The sequence below is a fragment of the Lissotriton helveticus genome, chromosome 4_2 (genome assembly GCF_964261635.1).
Source record: "Lissotriton helveticus chromosome 4_2, aLisHel1.1, whole genome shotgun sequence".
Lineage (NCBI taxonomy): Eukaryota > Metazoa > Chordata > Amphibia > Caudata > Salamandridae > Lissotriton > Lissotriton helveticus.
Genome location: NC_136064.1, coordinates 92,285,579 through 92,303,809, shown reverse-complemented (window position 1 = coordinate 92,303,809; position 18,231 = coordinate 92,285,579). Strand labels below are relative to the sequence as shown.

Sequence of the window (18,231 nt, the reverse complement as noted above, 5' to 3'; positions counted from 1 at the left end):
CAGCTCTGGTCGCGGTTGGGGGGGGGGGGGGGGGGGAAGGGGACCCTTCAGATTGAGGTTGTATGCGTCGGGTAGAAGGTCGAGGCAGGTCAGGATCCCTGGGGAGGCGACCTCATGGTGTTGGATGCCTGGGTTTGTTTTTGAGTCTTTGGTCGAGTAAATCCACTGCTCACAGGAGACAGTCTTTTGGCTAATGGAGGACAGGTCCTCCGGGTTCTGGATCACTGCTGGACAAGCTGGGGTTTCACCAGGAGCCGATCGAAGTTGGGACAAGCGGGTAGGACTGGGGGCCAAAGCAGTTGTCCTCTCCTTACTCTCAGCATGGCTCTTCAGTCCTTCTCAAGTCTGAGGAGGAAAGTTTCAGGGATGCCCCTAACACTAAATTTAGGGGCATTACAGGTGTGTGCAGGTTGGGTCCAATGGGTCCCTTCCTTGGGGTGAGTACAGCCCCTATTATACCACCCTCCCAGATTGGCTGTGTCCCCTCATCTTCAAGATTGAGGTGACTGGGATGTGTGCTTCACCTCACCTCCCCCACCTGAGGGGTGAGGTTGGCAAAGGTGGAAAACTCTTCTTAACTTGGTTTTCCTGTCGATTCCCTGCCCAAAGTGGGGTTCAGAACTGGTGACTTGCTGGGGGCGGCAAAAGGCAGGGTCCGCTAACAAAGTGGGCAGGCTTTTGAAGCTTCCCTTCGTGGACCCAGCCCAGGGCTTCACAGCACTTACAAGGTCTAAGAATGGGCTTAGATACTGTAGGGGTTCAGGGCTCATGCAACTGTACCCTCACCTGTGGGCTAGTGCACTTTGCTGGAGGGGTGACTTACCTAGGCCCCAGACAGTTGGTTGTAGGCATGGCACAGAGGGATGTGTGACATGCCGACTACACTTTTCTCTGCACCAAAACATGCAGCCTGCAATAACAGTGTAGGGGTGTTAAGGTACATGGTCTTTAAGGGTGGTACAATGGGTGCTGCAGCTTTTAGAGGCCTTCCCTGGTCACAGTGCCCTTGGTACCCATGGTACCTTTTCCACGATGCTAATCTGGCCAGGGACGAGCCAATTGTGGGTGCAAAGGTACAGTTTTGTGAAGGAACACAGATGCTGGGGCCTGGTTAGATGGATACCAGCACACACACAAGTTAGCATCAGGAATCTGGCAAAAAGGTAGGGGTAACCATACAAAAAGATGCACTTCCCTTTTTACACTACCCCAATTCCGTCAGTAAGCAAAATAAATTATCCATGAGCAGACTGCTAGATCATGAGTTTAGTATTGCCATCCAGACATGGAACAACGTTCCATCAAAGGGGCTTAGACTAGTCTCTGAATGCACTACTCGAAGGTAAACCTGCAGTAAATACAAGCAACCATTTTAATCATCGCTGATCTATTGATACCAGAGTTTCAGTTGTGAAAAAATATCTATCTTCACACGACCCATCATTTCATTAAATGCCAAACTTCTAACGATTTCACAAGCCCAAGAAGTGCGCAATAGAGTGCTGAGATGAAAGGAGCTGGTACCCTACCTGTCGGTACATCTCATTCTCTTCCAGGAGCTTCTGATTCGTCTCGCACAAATCCTTCATCTTGTCAAGCTGCTCTTCCTGGTGGGAGAATGATAGGAGATTAGTGTAGAGGAATCCCCCTCTCAATCGCACGCATGTCGGTCAAGGCTAGACTAAGAGGAGGGGGGGGGGGGGGGGGGGGGCCAAAGAACCATTGCAGCAACTATTCACAGGGCACAAGGTAGCGAGGATCACAAGCACACTGCATCAGGTCTAGAAGCACACACGCGTCAAATGTAGTAACCTGGATGTGCAGGACAATAAGGGCTACGCATACATTATCAGCTTCTTTTCAGATGAAAACTGTACAACTTAGACCAAAAGGAATTGCAACAGGCCAGAGAAATTAATTTAATTTATTTAAAAAGTTTTATATAGCGCTGGCTAGACCCGGAGGTAATTAATTCACAAGCACCATTCACCTGCAGCTTTAGCCTCTCCTGCAGCTGTCTCTCCCTCTCCAACAGGCCCGCTGATGGAGGACCAGGCGTTGGTGGTGCCTTTTGTTGCAACTGGCTCAACAGGTACAAGACCTGCAAATCCAAAAAGTCAAGTGAATCGTTATAAATAAGCATAATATAAACCAGACTATGCCGTTCTCTACCCACTTCACCACCCATCAGGGTCGCCAGGTGTTTCAGCGTGGAGTATGTGGCGGTCAAGTCACTGTGCAGATTTTCTTCAAAGATTTAGATTATCCCATAGGAAAATCAGTTCATGGGTACACAAAAAAAGGGTGCCCCAAAAAATATTTTAGGTTTGGGAAAGGGGATAAAACAATGACAATTCCTGCTTAACCCATCTACCTTCACACCTGGAGCTAATCGGATGTGAAAAAACCCAATAAAGTTCTTATATTTTTATTTAATTTCACGTGATTTATTTTCCAACAGCTGGTTATTCACATGTAAATCACTTGTATTTGTACTTTTTGGTACATATACCTAAACATGCATGAATTCTACAAAATTAAACAGTAATTACAAAAATACACCATTTAATCAACCCACTTAGGAATCACTAACTCTCTCAGGAAGCCAGGAAGCCGCTTGGCCGCAGTGCGCTTTAGCAAGTTTCTATTTCATTTCAACACACCCATACATTTCATATATAAAATAGTTTTGAACTCCCGGAACAAAAAATAATTGGACAAACAAGCAAGGAGACCATTGTTCTTTAGCCTTCCATCGATGTGTCTCAGACTGGGTATTTGCTAAAAATGTGGTGAACGCACATTTCAGTGGAGTACAAGTTACTTAACTAACTTCCTCACGACCCATTACTCCTATTTTTTCTAATTTAACCCAATCCAGCATGTGGGGTAATCTGGTCATATAGGTCTTGGAATACCACCGCACTGATACTTTCCCAATTCATTTGAAATGATTGGAGAAAATACTGCATCCCCGAGAGAGAAAAAAAACAAACACTTATTTGATAAAATTGTTAAAGGGTGGAACATACCACAATGTGGTAAACAGAATAAAACATGCCCCCATGTGCTCGGCAGCATTGCACAAATGTACAGGAGTAAAAACAGGGAGTGCTTTTAAATATACAAGAATAAAAACAAGTGGTCCGTTTTCCAAACTGTAGAATGCTTCAATTCATGTAATTAGCAGCGCTTTGGCGTTCACAGCATTTGGCACAGTAAATTTACTTTGTGTCTTTTCACATTGGATTACTATATATGAAGGTAGATAGGTTAAGCAGGAAGTGTCAGACTCAGAACATGCATTAACTAAAATTCTACACTTCATCCCTCAATTCTTTGGAAAGGACTTTGTTCAAGCCCTTATCTCTCACTTGAACTACTGCTACAAAGCATTTGGCATCCCAAAAGTTAGACAGCGTCTTCCACTATAATAACAAGCATTGAAAATGCAATAGGTCTCGCCTTTCATTAAGTTAGTCATTTGCTTTGCTAATGGTATTGTATAGTAAAGCAAATGGCTTTAACTTAATGAAAAATTGCATTTGTTATGTTTGTATGGTTTGCTTTCTACCTACATTCTGTTCTAAAACATCGTGCTACTATTCCAACATGGCATTGAAACGTGCACATTGAATGACCATCATGTGAGACTGACCGTGCACCAGCCAAGACCCTGAACTCCACGTGTGACAGTAGTAGTGCAACAGCAACGACCCAGATTTCCATGCAGGCCTTTGTACCCCTCTTCCGCTGACGTGTTGGGCTTTGGCTGCTCATGAAAAGTCAGGACTCTGTTGATATGCGAAGCCCTGGTCATTAATTAGAGCTTACGATGCGCATGGCAAGGCCACGTTAACAAGTAACGCTGGGGGTAAAGATGTAATTTCAGGTGTCAAAACTAATAAAATCAGGAGACAGAAGGCACAACGGAGCCCAGGGACCCACGAGGCACCGTCGTCCAATTAACTAATGAGCCCTTCCCTCAACCTGTCAGAGCCGCCTGTTGTCAGGAGGGTGGGAAGGAAGAGGCAACACAGACAACGGGGCTGGGGGTGTTGGAAGGAAGCAGAAACACGAACGACGGACGGGTGGAAGGGAAGAGAAGAGTCAACACAGACAACGTGAGGGTGGGCGGTAAGTGGGGAGGGAGCAAAAGCACACCACTATGCACGCGTACAGAAAAAATGCGCGCATGTGTACATCCCTACGCTCATTAAAGTATACAAAGATGGTGTCGGGCTGTCCATATGCGCGTGCATTTTTCTGTCCGTACGCGTGCATGTTTAACATTGTGAATGGCGAGAGCAGCCATCTTTGTCCATCTGGACGTGCATGCATTCAGCTTTGGCTGAATCGATTGCAAAAGGTCCTCACATGGCGAGAGCAGCGCATGCGCTGCTTTTGCCATGCGAGACTCAAAAAAGCAGATGCGAGACTGAATTGGAGCTTAAAAAGACGCTCCTGTATACAGAGGACAAACAATGCTTATTTAAACTCTAGGCCTGTCACAAAACGATTAACAATCACAACTGAAACATTTGCAGGAAATAACTGGTATTCCCCAGCCGGACTTTGATCCAACAGAGAGCTGGTTGCCATGTTGGTTTAAGTAAACGACGGTGGTCGGGAATCGGGGGCGGGGCACAGGGTTGCTGTAGTCGCTGCCAAACTCTAGAATTCTCCCAGTGACAATCAGGGCTATCAAATATGGTAACGTTCAGGAAACATTAAAGGCTTCCTGCTCTTATAGATTTTAATCTGCAACGAGGCTTACCTGGGCAAAGGCCTACTATTGCAGGCTCACCGTATCTTTCCCAGTTACCCAACAACAGAATACATCTTAGGAAGAGGCTGTTTGCACTTAAAATGCCAAAAACTTATCCAACATTACATAAATTAGACCCAAAAAGGCTGTTGCAGATCTGAATTTGCTGCCTTTTTTAAAGGTTAGATGCCAGCTTCCAGGTATGTATACTTATTCAGTACATTCTATTTTTAATAGCACTGGGATTGGACCCAGATTCAGGAAAATCAATTCATCCAGTACTAGAAGTCTGGTACCTCAAAGCCAGTGTGTAAGGCAATGGGCAAGAACAACCAGCTCCAGTGCCCACATGCCAATGGTGTCGTTCAGGCATCTCCCTCTTCAATTCTAGATTCACACAAAGACAGTAGGTTGCTGAACACAAACTGCTAATACTATGAGCAACTACTGGCAAAGCCGTTTTTAAAACGTGGGCTATACTACTGAGATGGTCAAACCAAATGACCAACAGGGCGTCACATGCGGGCGTACATTCACCCTCCTTGGAATGGTGTTTGAGAAAAGCCTGTTCGAAGATGGCCAGCAATTAATCATGACACGAGGACGCATAGGTGACCATTAACATATCACTAAAAAAATGCAGAGGAAAAATGAAGGAGCCACCAGATCCTGACAAAATATATAATAAAATTAAAAGCCTTAAGGGACAGGGGAACAATGAGCAACAAGGCAAACAAAGCAATGGAAAAGCAGAGCGGGTAGCAGAGCAGCAGAAGAACTGATAGGAGGGAGACAAAGCAATAGAAAAGCAGGGAAGAAAGGACAAGCAAAGGAGGGACTTTTAGAGGGCAAAAGGCAATCTAACAATCAGCTAGAGGTGGGATAGCAAAAGGGGAAAAACAGCCGGAAGAATGACAAAAATGGAACACAAAACAAGCTCAAGGGAATGTTCAAGAAAGAGAAAAGAACTGGGTATCAAATTACAAGTATTAGAAGGATGCAACTCATCCAAATAAAAAAAACCTGTAAAATAGCCATGCTGTAGGGGAGGGGCAAACTAAGTAGGAAAAGACAAATAAGTTAGCAATTAAGATAGACAAGAAAGTCAAACAATGATAATCAGAGGGCTGACCCCAAAGCCCACTCTAAGTATAGATATTGTACACAACAGGTTTTTCTGCAACCGTCAGCTATCATGGTTTTAAGCGAAACCTAAAAAGTTTAACTTTCCACAGTTTGATTAAAGAAATAAATGACCAAATAAATGCCCACGCAAATTCTAAACATCCCACAACAGTACCATAACATCCCTGGAGATGCAAATTGACCAGCTCGTCGAAAGCTGCTGAGCTAAGTCTATTGAGCAGAGGCAAAAAAATTGACTCTGGCATAATGTCCAACATCTCCAAGTGTAGTCCAGCTCACCTTCTCTTGGTGCTGCTGCTCCAGTTGAACAAGTTGGCTTTGGTGCTCCGTTTCCATCTCTGCCATCTGGGTTCGCTCCTCAAAGAGCGTCTTCTGCATGTCATTAGAATGAGCCGTGGCTTGCTTTAGGTTACCCTCTTGTTTACTGCATTCAATTTTGGCGGAGACCAGCTAAAATCAGAGAAGCTCTATGTTAAGATAGATGGCAGCTGAATGTTTAGTCAGCAACACAATATTACACCCAACCCTGCTGAAACAGAGGTCATAGTTTTAAAATCGATCTGTGAAGCTACGGTTTTCCACATTTTACTGTGCAAAGCTGATATTCTGTCCCATATCGTAGGAATGTCTCAGGCATTAGTACAAATTCATTCTTCATAGACCTGAGAAGTCGGCTTTCCAATCACACAAAACATAACATACCTGTTTTGCTTTTGAAACAGCTCAGACAATCCCCATCACGCACCTCCATCCGACGCACCTTACAGTAACTTCAAATAAAAGTACATAAGCCTTAGAGCCCAATGCATGGTCATCTTTTGAGCTACACTTTCGCGTAAGGAAAGGCCCCCTGCACTCATTTTTTTTAATCAAACCCACATTTTGGAAAATCCTACTTTAACTAAACCATCTAGATGCATACAGTTGATACCCACGAGCCACTATTGAACTTCATGCTACTTGCAAATGCAAATATTACTGTCTAGAACCTGGCTTATTCAGGGAATCAGAGTACAACTTATCTAAGGAACACATGTTTCGGTGTCTTTTTAAGGAATCCATTTACACGATCTGCCATAAGTCATTTTAAACTGTTTTCACTCAGTGTATATACTTAAACGCAGCTGAATCCAAAACATGAGCAAGCTGTAAACCCTTGACTAATGAAAAAAATATTGAACAAGGGGGCACTAATAGGCAGGAGGAGGCAGAGGGGAGCAAGAGCAAACTGCCACTCGTTCCCCGGCCTAGCAGCAGACTCAGTCTATGAATTACCACCAGATTTATAAACTACACAAAGCACGACGGGGTGGAAAAACAGCATAATATACAGGAAGCCATTTTACTGAAAATCGTTCAACATGCAGTGAACCTTTGTTGCATTCGTTAAAAGTCACAGAAACCTGGGAGAATTCATTCAGTTTCAGTACAAACTAGGACAGGTAACGGATCCTGTTCAGCGATTGACACAATTTAATAAGGCGCAAGAATGAACATACCAAACAGATTACGGCTTAGCTGACAGGTCCATCAAAATAGAGATAAGACTCCCTCCCAGAAGGCCCTTCCCTGCTCTCAAAGCAAGAACAAACAAAGGACTACTGTCTCCGACTCCCCTTCTTGGCGGCCACTTTAGACTGATCTTTCTCAGTGGCGGCCATCATGGACTAGTCAATCACTATTGGAGCATGACCTGAGAACCGGACACAGACTAAGTTCCACTACCGCGCACCTTACTTAGCCTATATCGACACGCTCTTGTGATAGTGTCTGCCTTCTATTGCTGCATTTTTACATCTATTTTGTTTTTATGCAATTGTTTTTTACCTGTAATGCACCGACTGCTACAACATATATTCTTGGATGCTCACAGTGTACAACGATTTGTTTCTTATGTATTGGTCCTATAACCTGCTGTCATGTAATTGTTTTTACCTGTAACGCACCGACTGCTACCTCATATTCTTGGGTGCTCACAGTGTACAACTATTTGGTTTTACGTATTGGTCCTATAACCTGTTTTTATGTAATTGTTTTACCTGTAACGCACTGATTGCTACCTCATATTTTTAGGTGCTCATAATCTACAACTATCTGTTTTTATGTATTGGTATTATAACCTGTAATGCACCGACTGCTACCTCATATTTACTTATGGGTGCTCACTAGTATCACCTGGTACATTTAACTCCTGTACTGCAACATTTGCTACCGCATATATCTTTTGGTTGCTCGCTAATGTCACTTGCGATTCATGTGACTTACTGTTGCATTTTGCTCCAGTATACTGACAGCACCATACAGCTACCTGTATTCGGTACATTTAGGCAAACTGCACCCGTTTAACTTTTAATTCTTAACCTCCTGTAATGCACCGATGACTCAATTCACCGCCATCCCCTTCACCCCGGACTCCACTACCCTCACCCGCAACCACACCCCCTCCCCACGCACCAATCCTCAGAAGTACACACATACCATTTACACTCATCTCTCTCCCGACATCACAGCTCCCACCCACACTGCTCTCACCCACAACCCCACCCCTTCCCCCCTACCAACTCTCAGACCTCCACACATACCATTAACACCCCTCTGTCCCCTGACACAACAGCTCTCACCCACTCTCCTCTCTCCCCTGACATCACCCTCAACACCACCCCTTCCCCTTCCCCTTCGACCAACCCTCGGACCTCCACACATACCATTAACACTCCTCTCTCCGACATCACAGCTCCCACCCACACTCCTCTCTCCCCTGACATCACAGCTCCCACCCACAACCTAGCTCAGCTCCGGAACGACACACGACAATTCCCACCCTTTATCCCCTCCCATCCTCAGCCCCCACTACCCTCTGACTAAATACGCAGAACACACTTCCTCTCTCTACTTAACTCCCCCACCTCTCAACAGGTCCACCATCAATCCCACTTCCCCCCCCCCCCACTCAGTCCTCACTACCATTACTGCACCCCCACAACCACTCCTCCACCCTGCTCTCTCCGCCCTCCACCAACCCCCTCTCTACCTCATCCATACCGCCCCCGCCAAAACTCTCTCTCCTCCCTAACTCCGGCCCGTACGTGGACACTGACACAATGGAGCCATGCACGAACACCAGCCTACCCCCCCACCTGCTCGCTAATTCACGGGTCAGTCATGCACCTCTGATCCCCGCTCCCACCGCCATCGCATACCCCACGCTGGACAAGATCATGGCCACCCTAATCCAGGTCAAAGAAGAACTGCACATCAAAGAACTTCTCTGCACAAACCCCATACAACTCTCACCCAACTCAACCCAACCCACCAAGTAGTTCAAGTGTACTAATTACACATGAACCACTACTTCGGACTCTTAAAGAATATGCACAGACCTTACTCCCTGTTCGACCTCTTTGTTTATCTGTATTTTTGATCTACATCGATTTGTGCTGTTCGCTTTACTGACTTAGCTGTTTGATTAGGATCTTGTACTCGCTCTATGTAAAGCGCTCTGATATCTGCAAAGATCTTGTTCGCGCTATATAAAACTTTCAAAATAAATAAAAATAAAAGAAGCCAAGAAAATAGGCAAGCAATCCCCCCAGCCCCAACACACAAATAAAGCTGAAATAACGGAAGCTGTTGGGCACTCACCTCTTTCATAAGGTATTTAATAGCACACTTCGTTTCCACAATGGTGGTCACAGTTTCCCATCGCTGCTTGATAAGAGCATCACCATCTGCATCCAAAAGCTTCTGCTGCAGGTCTGCTATTTGAGCACTCCTTCAAGGGGAAAGCACAGCGTGAGCTCCTGGAGCACTTTGCATCATCATGAAAGTCTTCAATAGACCTCCAGTGCAAGCATTTCCTTCCCATCACGCACATTTGATGCATAAAGGACACTTCCACCCATCACCTACAGCTTCAATGTGCAGTAAAGAAGAAGAACTTTCACAAAGACCTCGATTGCCGTGCCAGCTCAATCATTCTCCAGCTCGCACCATAACATTAAGCTCCTTCAGAGTTTGCTATTAAAATTCAACCATCACTGAAAGGTCCCTCTCAACAAGCCCTTCATTCACCCCCAGTGCACCTTGCTTTGAGCAGTTCCAGTTCATTACATTCCTCACCCCTGATATCAGTCCCTCCCACAACCAAGCCAGAGAGGGTGGAATACAACAGAGCGACGGGGATAGCGCGCAAGCCTGAAGAGGACAGGACTAATGGTACCAGAGTTAACACAAATAAGTTATACTCAGCAATATTTCTCTCCAGCGTTCGCAACCTCTTAAACTGCATAACTAGTCAAAATAAACAAATACACCTCGAAGTTTTATCCTTGGCATTCTGCAAAACTAAAGCACAGGCTGCTGACAGTTTCATACACATTTCGCGCTAGATCCAGTCACAATTTTTTTTTGCAGTAATTATTTCTTTTTTACTGGATCTTCACCTTTACACATTCACCAACTCTTGAATAATATCAGGTGTATTAATTTATTGGGCAACATTGATCAAATCAATAGGCTCTATGTTAAGTGACTGATTGCAAACGAGTCAACTGGGAGTTCGGCGGGTTTAAGAAAGTGGCTCTATATATACTGGACCAAAGTAAGGTACAGTGTGTATAGAGTCCCCAGTCTCCAGAGGTATAACAGAGGTTAAAGTTAGATATAACCTTAATCTCTATAGTGGTAGCTTGGTCGAGCAGTAAGGCGGTATCAGAGGACAGTGTGAAGCATTTGTTGTACACTTCGTCAGCAAAAGGTTTCACACACTCAAGAACTGAACTCCAGGCCAACTGTTTTATATCAAAATATATAGTTTTATTTTAGAACCAACAGGTATCAAAATATACTTTTCTCAATGTGAGTGACTTCAGGTAATTACTTTGCAAAGAGGCAATTAGACTTTGTAAATACAATGGCTACATTGGTTGCCATAGGCAACACAATTTCAAATAATTTAACACTGAGCTCGATGGGTTTTTCTATATAAATGCAGTTGATTACTTTTCTAACCACAGGACTGGATCCTGGATTCAGTCCCGGGACAAACAGTAAACAATTAAGTAAAAGTGTTTTGGTTACAGTTGTGATGTTGAAAGAATATAAATGTATTTTCAAAGTTGACACCTAGAAACTTTTCAGTGAAAACCCACCAATGTTATCCTATGGGAGGAAATTCAAGTCACAGGTAAAGTAAGTTTGTTACTTTTGTAATCCATTACTGGACTCCTAAATTCAGCACTGGGCTCTCTACCTAAGACAGGTAAGTAATCACGTTCTAGGATTAGGTACGATTTTTAAGGAATATTTCTAGTTTGCAAAAATCGACACTTATGTTATGTTACTATTTTTTTTATATAGCGCGCAGCGACTCAAAAAGAGTATCCTGGCGCTTTCACAGCGAGACCTACAGAAAGTAACACAACACGACAATAAAACAGCAAGAAATAAAATAAACCAAAAGGGGACCTATAAAGTAAACAGCCACGTCTTGAGACCCTTCCTGAAGGCCAACAGACTAGTAGCACCACGAAGTGACAGCGGCAAGGCGTTCCACAACTGGGGGGCGCGCAGACCAAAGGAGCGGCCTCCGATACGAGCTTTCTGGACGCGCGGCACAACAGCCAGAAACTGTGATTCAGATCTGAGCGCCCGGGCCGGGTGATAAAAGGACAGTCTCCTTTGGAGATACTTCGCCCCTCCAGAGTGTAAGGCCTTGAAGGTCAAAGTCAGCGCCTTAAAAATAATGCGGTTGCGAATAGGCAGCCAGTGCAGGTCCTGCAAGAGGGCCGACACCCTCGCTCGCCTATTTAAGCCAAAGATGGCCCTCGCCGCCGCATTCTGCGTCACCTGAAGGCGCTGTAACAGGTACTCCGGCAGGCCCAGGTAGAGGACGTTGGCATAGTCCAGCCTGGACCCAATCAGAGCCTGCACAGTCAGCTTCCGATGCTCTTCCGATAACAAGGGAAGGAACTTTCTAAGAGTCTTCAGAAGACCAAAGCAGGAGCCCGTCACTCCCAAGATCTGGGCTCTCATTGACAAACCCTTGTCCATTTTTACCCCAAGATTTTTGGCAACTAAAGAAGGGGAAGAGGGCGGAAACATATCAATGGGCCACCAGCCATGCCAGTCAGGGTCAGACGCACACCCGAAGAAGAGCACCTCCGATTTCTCTGGATTGCACTTAAGGCCACTCGAATGAAACCATCCGAACACAGCCCCAAGGCAATCCCGGATGCTCTCCCCGTTAAAATCTCCTCCCCTCTCACAGGAGAAGAGGAGCTGAGTGTCGTCTGCATAGGACACGATCCGGGCCCCGAAAGACTCCGCCAGAGCCGCCAAAGGGGTCATAAAGATGTTAAAAAGGGTCGGGCTCAAAATCGAGCCCCGAGGGACCCCGACACCCAATGGCGGCATCACAGCAGAATCCGGCGGGGTCCAGACCGTTTGCCGGCGGTCGGCTAGGAATGACAAACCAGCTGAGCACCGTCCCCCTGAGGCCTATCTCGTAAAGTCTCGAGAGCAGGCGATCATGGGGGACGGTGTCAAACGCCGCCAAGTCCAACATGACCAGCATGGCCCTACCTCCAGAATCCAAAACTCCTTTGATATCTTCCGCCACCTCCAGAAGTGCAGTCTCAGTACTGAGATTGGGGTGGAAGCCTGATTGGGAGGGATGCAAAAGCTCATGCCCTTCCAGAAATTTGGAGAGCACCGCTTGAATGTGCTTCTCCACAATTTTCATCAGGGCAGGCAGGAGAGAAATTGGTCTATAACTGACCAAAGCCTCCGGATCCAAGCCAGGCTTTTTCAACAAAGGGATCACCATAGCCTGTTTCCAGGCTGATGGGACCAAGCCTTGGCTCAGTGATAGATTGAGTAATGGGTTGACCAGTGGATTTAAGACTTCCGCCATTCTAGATAGAAACTTTGCCGGACAGGGGTCCAGCGGCGAGCCGGACTTAAGAGCACCCAAGAGTCCTAACGACTCGGCGGCTGACAGAGGCGGGAAGACTGCCAGCGACGGGCCAGATGCAACAGCCAAGTGGAGAACCTCCCTTGTGCAAATTGCACCTACAGGCTCCGCCCGATGGAAAGAGTCCTGGATCAGCTTAATCTTGTCAGTAAAAAACTTGGCAAGGTCCGCAGCCCAGGACTTAGAAGGCATATCATAGGCAACACTCGAGCGAGGGGCTGTAAATTCCCTCACAATGGAAAAGATTTCCTTGCAGGAGTTAGAGGCAGCCTCTATTCTCCCTGCAAGGTAGACCCTTTTCCCAGAACGAATGTCCCGTTGATAAGCCTTCACCGCCGATGTATAACGCAGCTTGGCCTCAAGATCGTATTGGGCACGCCACGCTCTTTCCGCCGCCCTGCAAGCCTGCCGGGCGGATGCCAGTGTCGCCGTAAACCAAGGGGCTGAAACTCGTTTCGAAGTAGAACGAGGGGCCATCACTGGGGCAAGGTCGTCAAGTCTATCCACTAGCCAACCCTGCAGGACTTCCAAGTCCTTCTCGAGGTCACCCGTGCAAAGGCACGGATGCTCCAGCGCTGCCTGCGCAAGCATTGCCGGTGTCACAGAGTGGTAAGCCCGGTAGGCTCGCCGCTGTTGCAGAGACCCCATATTAGCAGGTCTCACTGCGCCTTTAACCAAAAATTTGGCCAGCCAGTGATCAGACCACAGCACCGGGATTATCTCCTTCACCTCGAGGGGAAAGGTGGAAAACACCTGGTCCAAGGTATGCCCTTTCCTGTGGGTGGGTCCCACAAGAAACGGCAAGAGGCCCAAGGGGGCCGTGGCCTCCAAGAGTTTGGTGGAATCAGAGTCATCTGGAATATCCATATGGAGATTAAAGTCTCCAGCGACGATGCATTGAGCTGCATTCAGCACCAACCCAGATAAGATAGACTCGAAATCTTCAAAAAAGGTGCCCAAAGGGCCAGGTGGTCTATACACCAACAAACCCTTGAAAGATTGGTGAGGTGCCAAGGTGATAACAAAAGCAAGGGACTCAGAGCCCCGGATGTCATCAATCGGTAAGATGGAACAAACCACACTTTCCTGCACCACCAGGGCCACACCTCCGCCCCTACCCGTAGATCTATCCTGCCTATAGATGTTATATCCAGGAGGAATGGCTGCTGCCACATCAGGGTTGGAAAAATCCCCCAACCAGGACTCAGTTAGCATGAGACAGAGGGGCTTATCCACCTCTAAGAGGTCATAGATCTCCTGCGCATGTCTAGCAAGAGATCTGGTGTTTAACAGCATGCAAAGATGGTCAGCATGCTCAATCGGTCTCTTAGGGGGGGTAAACACGGTACAGCTCGGACGCCAACCGCAACCAGGACAACAGCACCTACCCCTAAACCGACCAGGAAAGACGGTACGGCAGCCCTCAAAAGGGGGAGGGGGAGGGCGAAGTGCGCGTAACTCACCAGATGTATAATGGCGCCGAGAAGACACAATGCCGGAGTCAGACGATGGAAAAGCCCCGACCGCCGCCCCGCCCGCCTCCGGGACGCTGACGGGCGCAGACGGGCTGGACTCTGGCGTGACTCTGGCTGTGATCCGGCGCAACCGCTGCGCGTGACCGCTGCGCGTAAGCATCGCTCCTTAATAAACTGTCCGTCGCCTGCGCCACTAGACCGCCCCACCCGGGCCCCACACCCAATATGGCCGCCACTGAAGCCAAGGCTCCCACAGCCAGCCCACAGGAGACCGGGACCCGCAAAAACACGGTGAGTCAACGATTATAGTGCAAGTGAGGGCGCTCAAGTTCAAAGGCACAAATACACAAAATAAACAATATGCCAGATAAAAAGCGAGTTTCTTTTAAAACGCGCTGCGAAATTGCGCATCAGTAAAACACAGCGCCTGGAAGCGCTCTCGAAGGTCTCGCGCCCGCTAGCAATTCAGCGGGACCAAGAATGGCAAGGGCGAGCCTTCAGAACTGCCTCCTTAATAAACTGTCCGTCGCCTGCGCCACTAGACCGCCCCACCCGGGCCCCACACCCAATATGGCCGCCACTGAAGCCAAGGCTCCCACAGCCAGCCCACAGGAGACCGGGACCCGCAAATACGCGGTGAGTCAACGATTATAGTGCAAGTGAGGGCGCTCAAGTTCAAAGGCACAAATACACAAAATAAACAATATGCCAGATAAAAAGCGAGTTTCTTTTAAAACGCGCTGCGAAATTGCGCATCAGTAAAACACAGCGCCTGGAAGCGCTCTCGAAGGTCTCGCGCCCGCTAGCAATTCAGCGGGACCAAGAATGGCAAGGGCGAGCCTTCAGAACTGCCTCCTTAATAAACTGTCCGTCGCCTGCGCCACTAGACCGCCCCACCCGGGCCCCACACCCAATATGGCCGCCACTGAAGCCAAGGCTCCCACAGCCAGCCCACAGGAGACCGGGACCCGCAAAAACGCGGTGAGTCAACGATTATAGTGCAAGTGAGGGCGCTCAAGTTCAAAGGCACAAATACACAAAATAAACAATATGCCAGATAAAAAGCGAGTTTCTTTTAAAACGCGCTGCGAAATTGCGCATCAGTAAAACACAGCGCCTGGAAGCGCTCTCGAAGGTCTCGCGCCCGCTAGCAATTCAGCGGGACCAAGAAGAAACTTCAGAGAAAAACAGTCAATGGTTTCCTATGGAAGGAAAGTGGAGTTACTAAGTACGGTTAGGATTCCTTTTGCGGTTCAGTACTGGGCTGAAAGGTACAGTGCTGGCTTCTCTCCTGATCACAGGTGAGTAATTCTGAATTCGTTACTCGGCTGATTTTTGATGACTATTTCAAAGTTTCAAAACTTCTCACTTCGAAGATTTTTCGAGTCAAACCAGTCAATGTTATCCTATGGAAGGAAAGTGAGTTATCAGCTTTCAGGGGAGTACTCGACTGGTGAAGTTAAGGTTCTGGGCATAGACTCGGGGGGGGGGGGGTCTCCCAGGGGCTGAAAGGTTCAGTAGTTACACCCTCAGCGGCACAGGGGCAGCCGGGTGCAGAGAGAGTAGGCCCGATGCAATCCAATGGAGGGTAGCGGGTGCAGAGAGAGTAGGCCCGATGCAATCCAATGGAGGGTAGGGGGCCTTTGGTTGGTGGCTGCCAGCAAGCAGGCCCCGCGGCTGTGGGAGCTGGTCACTGTGAGAAGTTGGCCTGATATGCAGTGCTCACTATTCTAGTGATCACTATATATCAGTCCAAACAACCCTTATTGATGATTGGTTGTAAGTCAACCTTATAGACCAGCTATCCTAGTAGCATGGATACGAGCAGTCTAAGGCTAAGACTCGAGAGGGCGTGTTAAGCCAGCTGTTTTACCATCACATTACCCCTTGAACACCAAGTGAAAGGACACCACACAAGTTATGAAAATAAACAGATATTTATTTATAACAAGTCTACCCTGAACTCTTTATGAGTCAGGGAGCTAAGCACACAACAAAACTTACGAAAATACTTTAAGTCGCACAATTTACACAAATGCCCGAGGGGCACGAAAAACCATATTACAAAAGTGGAATGCGAATTACTAGCAGGTAAGTAACTATTCTCATAGACTTTAGAAACGCTAGGCCTACAATACTAAACCCTTAGATTAGTAGCAGGAGGCCTGTGGACGTCGTGTGCAGAGTGGGAACTCTCACGCGTAAGGCGGGAAAAAGTCTATGGAGGCTAGCAAAGACAAAGTTACTGTTCTCGGGCGAACCAGACTAGGTGGGTCGAAAACAAGAGTGGATCCGAACACTTAGAGTGTTGGACTATGCTGAAGCACCGGAGTACTTGGTTTACCTAGCCCAGGGGCTGCGGCTGCATAGGGTTCAAGTTGCGTCGGAAACCCTCGTTGAAGATCCAGGAGCCTGAAGAAAGAAGTTGCTGGCAGGCGGCCAGTGAAGGAGTTCGTGGTGATCCAAGCCTGGATCAGGGAAGAAGAAAACCTGTAAGCAGAGGGGACCAAGTTCTGAATCACTAGCCAGTGATTTGAGTGGGCACCAGGATGGCACCGGACGAAGTCACCTCAGCCAGGTGAGTGGGCGCTGCTGGGCTCTGCAGTCTCTGACCAGGAGGCGTTGTCGGCGACCAGGATGGAGGTGCGAGCTGTCCCACGGAGGTACTTGCTGTCGACGTCGCTGGACCCAGGATTGGGGCAACAAGTCTTGGCAAATGCAAGGCCCACGCGGTGGACCTAAAATGGCGTCTTGAGTGGACCAGGAGGGTCCAGGGTACTTCTCTGAAGGAGGGAAGCAAGGGCCAGTCTGGAGCAACCAGACCAGCGGTGTTGGTCGTTAGAGTTCGTCGTCAGAGGGTCACTAGCCAACGGGCAAGTGACCTGGACAACGCGGTGAGCAGCAAAAAGCAGAAGGGCCCCACGCAGATCTCATGGATGCAGGGGGGCTGAACTTCGGTGCTGGGGCTGCTCAGGGTCGGGGCTTCTCTTACCCCAAAGCACTCAGTCGAGGGTCACTCAGTGGTCGTGCTGGACAAGCGTCGTGCAGTTCTGAAGATGGCCGGTCCCTCGAGGTCTCATCGCACCCACGGATCACAGCTGAGCTGATGATGTAGGTTGAGGTCAGAGGTGCCAGGGAAGCCGGTTCTCGTCGTGCTGGAGCAGTCTTGATCCGGAGGAGAGACTGGCAACAAACCGCGATACTTGGTTGGTGCCTGCTGCTGCAGGGTGACTACTCCTTAGTCACAAGGGAGAAATCTTGGGAAGAGTCTTGAGTTCTTCGTGTAGAAGGTCGGTTCAGGATTCAAAGATTGATCTGATTTAGAAGGGGGCCAGTTCCTACCTTTATCCTGCAAAAAGGGGCTGGCACGCGACTAAGTCCTGCCCTATGGGTGGGACTAGGAGGGGGGTGGTTACACCCCTCTCCTTTGGCGGGCTTTCCTCAGATCAGGGGCTGGAGTGCCCCTGGAACTGGTTCAAGCCGGCATATGCACAGTGAGCACCGGGGTGCCACTTGCAGTCACCTTCCTCTAAAGCCCTGCCTACCTAGAATACACAAAATCCTGTCTGGGACGGTGCTGGCACCGCCCCTGGCAGGAAACCCTTTGTCCTTGCCTCCTGTGCTGGGAGGACTCCCAGCAGCAGGAGGGCAGACTTGTGTCTCGGTGGCAGCATCCATCTTGTGGAGCTGAGGCTATGTCTGACTTTAACCGGGGTTACAGGTTACATACATGTCGTGTCCCTCTAGAAGGGTGGAATGCTAACCCCCGTCGCCAGAATTGGCGAGGGGTTATTATTCCAATTCGTATGACACCTTACTCGACATGTTTTGATAAAGCGATACCAGAGTTGGCATATAACCGCGAGGAT

General features: G+C 47.9%; 1 protein-coding gene across 2 annotated transcripts in view; it reads right to left on the bottom strand.

The window, feature by feature from the left end:
• The window catches only part of KIF4A (kinesin family member 4A), a 307,198-nt gene that overhangs the window by 69,777 nt on the left and 219,190 nt on the right, over positions 1–18,231 (bottom strand). For both annotated transcript variants that reach the window (XM_078640186.1, XM_078640187.1), the window contains exons 23-26: positions 9,557–9,686; positions 6,194–6,364; positions 1,991–2,101; positions 1,530–1,607 (exon numbers count right to left, since the gene is read on the bottom strand). In XM_078640186.1, the coding sequence (XP_078496312.1) occupies positions 1,530–1,607; positions 1,991–2,101; positions 6,194–6,364; positions 9,557–9,686 (490 nt within the window). The remainder of the gene's footprint in view (positions 1–1,529; positions 1,608–1,990; positions 2,102–6,193; positions 6,365–9,556; positions 9,687–18,231) is intronic.